At 32.6% G+C, this 11,523-nt stretch overlaps 1 protein-coding gene across 2 annotated transcripts; it reads left to right on the forward strand.

Moving 5' to 3' along the window:
- Positions 1-278: 278 nt before the first annotated feature.
- Positions 279-2,317, forward strand: LOC105042169 (DNA-directed RNA polymerase V subunit 7). 2 transcript variants are annotated; one of them, XM_019848974.3, is made up of 3 exons: positions 279-997; positions 1,381-1,522; positions 1,604-2,317. In XM_019848974.3, the coding sequence occupies exon 3, from the start codon at positions 1,612-1,614 to the stop codon at positions 2,140-2,142; it is 531 nt and encodes a 176-aa protein (XP_019704533.1). In that variant the 5' UTR covers positions 279-997; positions 1,381-1,522; positions 1,604-1,611; the 3' UTR covers positions 2,143-2,317. The 2 variants fall into 2 exon arrangements, with proteins under 2 accessions (XP_019704533.1, XP_073109788.1); XM_073253687.1 differs by lacking the exon at positions 279-997 and having other exon boundaries at positions 1,016-1,522.
- Positions 2,318-11,523: the final 9,206 nt, after the last annotated feature.

Below are 11,523 nucleotides of genomic sequence, written 5' to 3' on the forward strand. Positions count from 1 at the left end.
TTCAAAAAATAATTTTTTTATCGATAAAACAAATAATTATATTATTTTTTATTATTATATTATTTAGATATTTTATATTAATTTTTAATTTATAAAAATATTATTTAAAAAAATAAATATATATCATGTACCGTATCGAATTCTAAGTTAGTATATAATAAAATGTGGAGAGGATTCAAACTCCAAATGTTTAGATAGTCCCACCGCTACCCAAACCAATATAATACAGTTAGTATCCACTTTCAAGTTGGTTGATAATGTACTTGTACCTCTAATCTCTTATCAATAGATATTAAGACAAAACCCTAGCCATCATCTAAGCTTCCTTATTTGGCCGCTGCTCCCATCCTCCCACCCGATTGAGACTAGGGCGGAAAAGTCAGAGGAAATACACGGGGAAAGCGTCGGAAAAATCCACGAAAACAAAGGAGGGACGGAAAAAATTAAAAGGTTGGACCTTTTATTCTTTTCGCTTTCTTTTCATTTCATTTCATTCTCTTTTTCGGAGATTTGTGGAGGAGGAGAGCACCTGAGGGAGATCGGAGGGGTTTCTTAGGTACCAACTGGGGTTTTTATTCTTTTCGCTTCCTTTTCTTTTCATTTATTCTCTTTTTCGGAGATCTGTAGAGGAGGAGAGCACCTGAGGGAGATCGGAGGGGTTTCTTAGGTTCCAACTGGGGTTTTCTCTCGAGCGTATGAGATTTTGTGCGAGTTGTGCGGCGTGAGTTGGTCCCTTGAGGTTTTGAGAGCTTAATCGTGGTAGAAGCATGATATTTTGTGGGTTTTGGGGATTTTTGATTGAAATGATTCTTCTTCGGCTATAAAATTTTTAATTTTTAGAGTTCTGTTGTTCTCATGATAATGATACCAAATCCATGGTTCTGAACTATAATGTGGATGCATGAACAAGGCCTTTCTCACCCTATTCAACTCCAAGGGCCAAATGCGTGTCATGGTAGTTTGACAGAATGAGAGAGACAAAGACTCAAGGCTCATGGTTTGACCTGTTCTTTTCCTTCCTTCCTGAACATTAATCTAATTATTTTGAAAGGATGTTCAAGAGAAATATCATTTGTTGTTCTTCTGTTTGCACTGCACCTGAAGCGTTTCGGCCAGGTTTTCTGTTTCATTTTCTTTCACTAGCTATTTGGTATTTATTTTTTTGTTCCTTAAAGGAATTTATCATGTTCATATTATTATTTTTCTGGGAATTGAAGCATTATTTTTTTGGATTCATTGTGTTGATAATCCATAATAAATTACTGCTTTTAGATTTTAATTTTATATGATATTTGAATTGATTGGATGGATTTGGTTTGATCAGCCGGGTTCTGGTGGGCTTAACACTTCTTGAGATTTTTTGGATACTCTTGTAATCAGGTTTCGGATGGGTTCGGGTAGTAAGATTTTAAACGGGTTCAGATATGGAGAGGGCAAATTTTGCGAGTACCTGACCCATTCCTTTTGCGGTGGATCTCTTGGCTGCTCTCCCTTATCCGGCGGCCACAAGCCTTTTCCCTATGTGTGTGTGTATATATATGAAGTGATTCCAATAAATGTTGTGAAATTAAATCTCATATTTTTCTTTATTGTGTTCTGGTAGATCAAAACATGGTATTTTTTGAGGTCGAAATGCAATGGAATGTTTTGATTTCTCCCACTGAGCTGGATGCAAAAGGGCTTCTGCTCCAGAAAGCGATTATTGTACGCCTTATGGAGGAATTTGCAAGCAGAAAGGCATCCAAGGAGCATGGCTATTATGTTGCAGTGACTTCCCTGAACTCAATTGGTGAAGGGAAGGTCCGAGGTCTCACAGGTGATGTTCTTTTCCCTGTGACATTCAGCTGCCTCACCCAGAAACCCGCCAAGGGTGAGATCTTACAAGGTTCGGTGGAGAAAATTCTGAAACACGGCATCTTTCTGAAATCTGGACCAATGGAAAGTATATTTCTGCCGGAGAAGATGATGAAGGACTACCATTATGTTGCTGGGGAGAACCCAGTGTTTCTCAATGATAAGCACTCGAAGCTGGAGAAGGACACCATTGTGCGGTTCAAGGTTCTTGGCTTCAAATGGCTGGAATATGATAGGCAATTTCAGTTGCTAGCAACTTTAGCAGGTGATTTCCTTGGACCTATATGATTAGTTGGCATTAATGGTCCTGTTTATGATAGCTTAGGGTCTTTATGTTAGACAGAAGCTGGCAGTTATGTGATAAGATGCTGTATGTTTTGATGAACTTAGCCTACTTGTAAATTTATGGGTTGATATCTGGACTTGACTGCACTGGCAATACATTTCAGTTCTTGGCAGTTCATTTTTGGTGTCAGCTTGCATTTGCTTGTAAATTTATACAATGCTGTGCTGCAAATTAATCTGGCTAAACTGTTCGACCATATGAATGGTATCTCCATTGAACAGTCGCAACCATTCTAGTAATTTTGACCTTGTTGCATTATTTTTTAGTATCTTAACCTTCTATACCTCCAAACCTACTCTTTTCTTAGACATCTCATGCCATGCCTAACCACGAAATACAAAGGCTTCCATTGAATCAACTTATTTTTGTCAATTCAATGGTTTTATATTTTTATTATTTTTTTATTGCTTTGGTTCTTTCATCATTCAATTGCTGTGCCGCTGTTCATATCCTCTCTTGTCATGCACTGCATGATTATACATTCTACATCTCTCTGTAAGATGATACTGACTCTGTTCAGTGTAGGAGAACAAAGAGTAGTGCTTGAAGGTTGTGGAACACTATACAAATGTAATCAGAGCTTGCATGTGACATGCATTAAACACCGAGAGCACTTGTCTCCTCCATTTGGGAGTTTATTGATTGACTAATCTTTGGTGCAGCAAATTGGGAGGATGATTGAGAAATCAGGGCTTGCCTCCCCCATTTGCCATACCATTGGGGAGTAAGAACACCATTCTATGCATGCACTAATGAGTAATCAACAGGCATTTCGGATTAATGATATAATTCTTACAAGGATTTGGACTTTGCTAGAACAAAATAATGATAAATCCTTCTTTCTAGTCGTTTCCACAGAGCGCTACATAATTTTGGCATTTTGTTGAATTACAGCAATATGATTATAGTATATGGTAATCCAATTGGTAATGGCAGCCATCATCCTGGTTGGATCTTGTGCAAGAATATATGCATGAGTCTTGGTTATCTTTTCTACACAGTTTCATCTTTCAAGTTTCTGTCTATTTTTCTTCACTTTTTCGAGTTGGAAGGAAGTAAATCTTTGGTGCAATAAACAAAGAAATGCAAAACATTCAAATTTCGTGCTCGATAATATATAAGAGAAGTGCAATTTTTGGTTTTTCTCTGTCATTTTTCTTCATTGTGGGATTCTTTCATTCACTACAGAGGTTCACCATATTGAATAATGAGGCTTGAGCTTTCAGCAACAGCATATATATAGCTTTGAATGGAGATATAATTGATTGCTTTGATCATTTTTTTTCCCCTGAATACCACGGTGAAACTAATGCAACCGTCCAGATGGAAAATTTTCATTTCAGGAGGCACAGTTATTTCTTGATAGAATTGTATTCCAGTTTTTTGCTCACAGGAGAGCCAGAGAATCCAATCTTGATGTCGGAAACAAACAATCAGGAATTATCAGGCTCCTTACTCCATGCAAAAGACCTGCAAGGTCAATTAAACCGCATTATTTTGAAAGCCCATAATGAAAACGAGATCATAAAGTAAAATTACATTTTTTCTTGAATGTCTTTTGAGATGGCTGCTGAAAAGCAGCCAAAACACAACCACTTGCAGTTTCCTGATAGTGAGCTAGACATGCTTTATGTTTTAATTTTTGAATTTATTAAGTTACATAGATTTAGGGTGTGTTTGGTTTGCAATGGGAATCAAAATAAATTGGAATAGAAATCATAATGATCATATCCTCAATGTGTTTAGCTCGCTACAGGAATTTAGGTCCAAAACAAAATGACCTTTGAATATTAGGAGATTTTTAAGAATTAGAATGAAAATAGAATTTTCTCTAATCAAAAATTAGAATAGGAGTTATTCATTTGTATTCCTGGTTTAGAGCTCCGAACTTTTCTTATTTTTCTAGCCAAAGAAAGGAAAAATAGAAAGGCTAATACCAAGAACACTCCGGAGTGAAGGCAAACCTTGTTGACCAACGATAAAGGAACAAAATTGTTCCGCATATTGTACCGTTGCAATTTCCCATTCTGAATTTCGGCATAATGGACTGCGGAGGCTCTACCAGTTAGGACTTAATAAAACTGTTTAAAAAAGGATAATCTTGTAGGTATCTTAGTGAAAATTTTGGACACCGTATATCCTGTCCTACATGTCTTTGGATATGAAAATTACGCTACTGTATGATGACACATTACATCAAATTATTTCTAATTTTGCTTTCTATTACAGATAGCTTCACAAAATATCAATGATATGCTATATTTAATTACAATATAAGCTAATTGACTAATAAAAATCATCATTTAACACAAAAAGTGAAAATCAACATCTCATAAGATTTTTAAATAAATATAAAGATATAGAATAAGATGGATGGAGGAGGGGGCCGAAGAGGCTCATATGTTTGATTCATATCCATTGATAGACTAAGAATCATCAATACCATCATACGTTAGACAATAAAATGTAGCATGCCCATGATAATTGCTTATGTAGGTTACAAGTGATAATTAATTGATTATAAGTATATAGTAGGGATGCTAAATCCATTAAGGAAATGAAAATGAACTATAACAATAGAGGAAACAGAGGAACAAAAGGAATAGAAAATCATATATTCTTTCAAAATTCACCAATCTAACAAGATTTGGCATCTTTTCATATGCTCAATAACATGGTTATACCATGTTCAATTCCAAGTTCAATGTGGTAAAGTAGGAAATACTGATTAATTAAAATTATTTTTGCTTCTAAATTCACAACCAAAGACAATATTTGACATGATACATTAGTTCATCCCAAATTCTATTAGTAGATAGGTAAGTGAAAGAGCAACTTTAATAATTGTTCTTCAAAACTAAACTTGATATTTTCTATTGTTGATATGTCAATATTGCGACATCAACCAAAGGAAACGGTAATAGAATTTGTGGTTCAATTTAAGATATAGATATATAGATGTCATCTTTTAGTATTAGAGAAAGATCTTGTCAAAGCAGCATAACATTTGTTAGATATTGAACTTGGAAGGAACTTTTTGAAAAAATGGATTCAGTGATATCATAGATGAGCATGAAAGAAGAATATCACAAGAAATTTTTATCTTCAGGTATGTTACCATGTTCCTCATGTTCAATCGATGTAACCATGGTAGTAGCTCAAAATACATTTATATGCAACAGCTTAATACAACGCAAAGATTTAGCATATCACTTGTTAATTAAGATTCTAATACTTTGGAAATTTATTTTTATTTTAAAATTGATCATCCATCAGAAAAAAGGGTAATGTGGAACAAATTTTTGATCACTAAATCATTGGAAAGTTTATTCAATTATTAGATAATCATAAACTACTAATGCCTAAAAAGAAAAAGTTAGATATTCTTTTTCTTTCTAAATGACATGTTATGAAGATGTGTACTAATAGTTTCATGGCTTTTCAAATTACCATACTGGAGAGTACTAAAAATATCCTTACAATTTTCAAACAAAATAAAGGATTACTTGTTGGGCATCAATAATTATATATTTCTTGAAAATAAAAAAATTAATATTATTGAGCTAAGGATTGATTTTGATGAGCACAATATATTTGAGTACGATACTAATGATTATATATTTTTGGAGTAATTAATTTGATTTGTTGAGAGCATAAGGAGTTTGAACATTTAGAGAAGCATGGAGAGATTTAGAAGAATAAATTTCAAAGTTGAAGAAGTATTTAAAATTTTTTGAAAGATTTTTCGCAGAGAAGTCAACTTAGGTGAAGAAGAGTCGATCCTAGAAAGCCACGGGCTAAAAAAGAATAAAGCAATTTTCAGATATTTCAGGAGTTAACCTCAAGCTTTCAGAAGTTGATCCAAATAGACTACAAGTCGATCCCAAGTTAATTATGAATCGACTAGTGAATAATCTCAAGCAATAGATTAAGAGATACCAAAATTGAATAATTTTTGATTTGACCTCAAGTTATCTCAAGTCGACCTCAAGTTAATTATGAGTTGACCCCAACAGGTTGTGAGTTGACCCTTGGGCACCTGACAGGCTAATGATTTTTTTTTTTTTGTAAGTTTTAATGGGCAAATCTCATTTTCAATGGCTAGTTTGGCTCTTCAATAACTAGTACACTTTTTCTAACTATATTTAAGTATATTTAAGACATAAAATCAATTAAAAAAGATCTAAGAGAAAAAAAAAAGAGAAAAATATAAGTTTTTAGTAAGAGTATTATATATCCTCTAGCAAGTCAAAGTAAGAGGAATTAAGTATTTTAATTAAGTAAGCTTTCAAGAGAACATCCACATTAATCATTGAAAGCCTCTCATTTATCAAGGAGAAGAAGTCAATGCTTTAGTGAGCAATCCACCTAACTTGCATCAAAGACGTCTTTTCTATTTTGTTCATAAAGGAGTGTTTGCTCATTGGTTTGCTATTTTCTTACATTCTTTTGATTGTTTGCAAGTTTCTTAGGATAAAAATTTGTGGGATTGGATGGTCCAAGCCCATAATTAGATATTGTATTAACTAAATCTAGGGGTGACTTAGTTGACAAAGGTTTTGACTGATTTTCTATATGAAATTAATTGAATTGGCTGTGAGTATACTAAAATATTAGGTTGATTGGGAGCCTAATTAAAAAATCATACTATAATCAAAAGATTTATATGAAATTCCTAAATAGGGAGACTTGGGGAGCGGATATACATGTTGGTTTTGGGATCGAACCATTATAAATTTATGGCATTTATGTGTATTACCTCTTTATACTGCTTTCATACTTTGCATATACTTTACATTTACTTAATTAAGTAGTTCTTGAGTACATAATTATTTAAGTTCGTAAAATTTTTTAAAAACTCAGTTTATCCTCTTCTGGGTTGCTATATCTGAGCAATAATTAGTATCAGAGTAGATAACTTTTTTTTTATCTTTTGTAAATTTGACCATCTAAAGCTCCAGATCAATGGCCATCTTGAAATATCTTTTGATGGACACTCCCTTGTAAGACCATCTTTTTTAGTGGATTTGCTTATATTTATTGGAAGGCTAGAGTGAAAATTTTTATTCAAGCACACTAGCATGATTTATTTATAGCATATGGTCTACACACCCCCTAAAATTATAAATAGAGTTCAAGTTCCTAAGCATAAAAATCAATGAAATAATCAAGAAAAGAAATTAGCTTAATTGAATGCAAAAATGATGAATATACTTTATTATGTTATTGATGAAAATGAATTTATTAGAATATGTGCACACTCTTCTATTAAAAAATTTGGAATTCATGAAGGCACTAATAAAATAAAAGAATCAAAAATTAGTATGCTAGTACAAAAGTTTGAAATATTTAAAATGGAATCATATGAATCTCTTTTTGAAGTATTTTTAAACTTGACAAACATATTTAATAATCTAACATTATTAGGAAAATCATATACTAATGCTGATCTTATAAGAGAAATCCTTAGATCTTTAACCAGATCTTGGGAAACAAAGGTGATGGTTATTCAAGAAGTAAAGAATCTAAATCAACTATTTTTAGAGGAATTCTTGGGTTCCTTCATGACCCATAAGCTGACTTTAATGAATCAAGAAGAAAAGATAATAATAAGAGGGAAAAAAATGTTAGCATTCAAGTCTTTAAATCAGGAAGATAGCAAAAAATCAAAGAATCTGGTGATGAAGATGAAGACTTATTATTAATCATTAAAAAATTTAAAAGCTTTCTGAAGATGAAAAAGAAGAAGAAGCAAGAAGGAAGAAACAAAGCTTCAGGAAAGGGAGAGCTAAGTAAGAAAAGAAAGAATAAAACTTAGAGTGATAGCAAAGATTTTAGTTGTAAGAAAGAGGAGAGAAAGGTAAATAGCTTGTGCTTTATGGTACAAGAAGATAAGATATACTCTGAAAACTATTCTGATTTTATGTTTGATGAGTTATAAAAAGTTTTTTATAAGTCAATTTGATGATTTAAAAAGATTAGGACAAAAAATAAAGAGTTAGAAAGATTAAGGATGCATTTGGTTAACCACAAAAAAAGTACTTTTTTTGCTTTTTGATTTTGAAAAGCAAAAATCAAAAAGCAATATTTGATAACACCACATAAAGTAAAAAATAAAAATAAAAAAAGCAAAAATAATTGCTTTTTGTGGAAAGTAATTTTTTTTGCTTTTTAAAATTTGCTTTTGCTTCTTTTGACTTATCCCGACTCGCCTCGACGCTCGCCACCTCCCCCTCCTCCCTCCCACCCCTTCTCCGCCCTTGCTCTCGGAGCTAGCCAAGTGCTCCTCGAAGGCTCGATGGAATGGTGGATGAGCTCCCTATTAGGAGAGCAGTCCCAGTGGGATTAGAAGCTAGTGTAGCAGTCGAAACATTCGCAGTTGAAGAGCGGAGGTGGACACCCCCACTCACTGGCACCGTCGCCTCTCTTCCCCCCGCTATCATTGCCGCCGTTGATCCGAGTGGACGCCACCATCTCTGGTCCATTTATTGACCTGATGATCAAGTACCACCTCCTTATCCTCATTTTCCAGCATTGTCGTCAGTGCCAGGATCACCATTGGTAGGAGCTTCAACACTGCCAGAGCACCGTTGATCGACGGAGCTTCGATATCGCTCTCGGCTCTCAAAGTCCTCCCATCGGAGGCTGTCGAACTTTCGGTACCCTTCTTCGCCAGTGTCATCCCCACTGCTCGACTTCAGGTCGATGGCATCCATTTTCCTTTGCCATTAAGGCTTGCGCTCGCCTCTTGTCTTTCCCAACTCCCAGGCAGATTGTTAAATTTGGGTTCAATCTCGACATGTTTGTAACGTGCTCTCTAATCAGATGTTATTCTCATTTGGGTGGCCTGGAGTTCGCTTCTCAGGTGTTCAATGAAAGCACTAACAGAAATATAGTGTGCTGGACCAGTCTTATTAGCGTGCACTGTGCTCATGATCTAGTGGATAGAGCGAGAGAATTCTTTGATCGGATGGCCGAAAGGAATGATGTTTCCTGGAGTGCAATGATAACGGATTATGTGCAAAATGAACATCCAAAATATTACCAAACATACTTTTTACTTTTTTGTTTTTGTTCTGTAGCAAAAATAAAAAAAATAAAAAATACTTTTGAGAAAAGAAAAATCAAAAATCAAAAAGTGTAACCAAATGCACCCTAAGCAATCTCTAGCTGAAGAAAAAGATAAATTTTAGCAAGGAAAGAAAAACTTTCTTAAAGAAAAGAAACTTTTAATTGATGAAAACTCTAAACTTAAGAAAGAGATTGAAAAATTGAAACCAATAGTAGACAAATTCACCTTAAGTTTTGAAAAACTATAAACAATTTTAATGATCAAAGATCTATTTTCAATAAAGATAGACTTGGATATAATTCTTTAAGAAAATAAAAAATTTTGAAGACCACATTTATTAAAACATCATCTGAATATTTTTCAACATTAACTTGTTGTAATAGGTTAGAATACAAAGCTTTGATCGCAACAATAGAAAAATTGGCAATACCTTACTAAAGAAATCCTAAGGAGATGACAATCATTGGTCACATACATTTAAGAAAATTTGGATACCCAAAACCAAAACTTGATTTCTTAATGAAAAATAAATTAATATTAGGGTATTTTGTTTTAAACTTAAAATCATTGAGTATGCTGGAAATTGGATCATAACTATGCTTATTTGAAAGAAACATAATTGGAGCAAAATAGTTTCTTATAAAAGAATTGAATGATTCTGAATTTATAAATTAGTTAGAACTAAAGTAGTGGTAGAATGGATTGATTTTAATGATTCTTTCTATGATGACTTTTATATGCTCTTACATGCTCAAATTTTGTAATTATTATACTTTGATACAAGCCTTGATACATGCTGACACCATTTAATATTGGCCCCATAATTGGTTTCTACTTCATTTTTGTTAAATTTTTGATATTCATGAAACCAATATATTCTTATACTTTGAAATACATATCTCCATATTTTGCTGCTTTAGCATATCATGGTACTCTTAATGACTTAACTTGCAATAAACAAAGCTAAATCAAGTTGAGCTAAAATGCATAGAAAATACTTATCTCAAATCATTAAAACTGAAAATTTATTGGAAAATATTCATAAAATCCTAAAACTTTAGGAGGGATGGAACGGGGAGAAAGAAGTCTTAAGTGCTTAGTGATTGGTGATTCTTATGAAAAGTGATTCTCTCCAACAAGTTGCATATGAAATTTAAATTTGAAAGTTGCTTTGATATATTTTGTAAAATTTAAAGCTTACTATTTGCTTGACTGCTTGATACATCATATACTTGAATGTTTATTTTTAATTACTATTATTTTCATGTTTATCATATCATAAATCAAATTATAGTTATTCTATTTGAAATTTTCAACACCCATACAATTCATCTTGAGTACCTCTAATTTAATGAAAAGGAGAGAGAGCTAGCTAAGTATAGTTATAGTAATCAAGTCTGAATTTTTTAAAGAAAATTAGCTCTTGAATCCAAAGTATTTGATACATCATTTTTGAAATAAATAAATGCTCTACGTTTGATCTTTCATGCTTATATCCTTAAGCTCTCTAACCGATTTAAAATTTGATGGGACAAACTTGATCTTGCTTCAATTTTCTTGGCATTCTCTGAATATTAATATGTAAACTTTGATGCCATCAAAAAAGGAGAGAGGATAAGTTGAGCAAATAATTTATACATAATTGAGTATATGTTTAATTAAATATAAAGTTTAGTATATGCTTTAAACATAAATGATTATATACTTAATTAAATAGAAGTTGGCTTGAGCATATTATGAATATTTTATTAGGTATTCGTGACGTTTAATCTCAATGCATTTACTTGTTCATTAATATTAATTATGCATAAATATTAGAAATACACTTGCTTTATTTTAGATATTTTGTTATCATAAAAAAGGAGGAGATTGTTAATCCAAAGATTGATTTTGATAAGTACAAAATATTTGAGTATGATATTAATGATTATGTGTTTTTAAAAATTTATTTTATATAGAGCACAATGAGCTTAAATATTTAGAAAAGTATGCAGAAGTCTAGAAGAATAAATTCTAAAGTTAAAGAAATATTTAAAAAATTATAAAAATTTTTCAATGGAGTGATCTTAGGTGAAAAAAAATCGACCCCAAAAACCATAGGCCAAAAATAGAAGATAGCAATTTCAAACATTTCAGGAGTCAAGCTCAAATTTTTAGGAGCTAACTCAAGTCGACTGCAAGTCGGCCCTAAGTTAATGACGAGTCGACTTGTAATGATCTCAAGTAATAGATAGAGAGATGTCAAAATTGA

The sequence above is a fragment of the Elaeis guineensis genome, chromosome 3, assembly GCF_000442705.2.
Source record: "Elaeis guineensis isolate ETL-2024a chromosome 3, EG11, whole genome shotgun sequence".
In the NCBI taxonomy this organism is placed as follows: domain Eukaryota; kingdom Viridiplantae; phylum Streptophyta; class Magnoliopsida; order Arecales; family Arecaceae; genus Elaeis; species Elaeis guineensis.

Coding starts and splice junctions, on each gene's coding strand:
- LOC105042169 (XM_019848974.3), top strand. CDS start 1,612: ATGGTATTTTTTGAGGTCGAAATGCAATGGAATGTTTTGATTTCTCCC.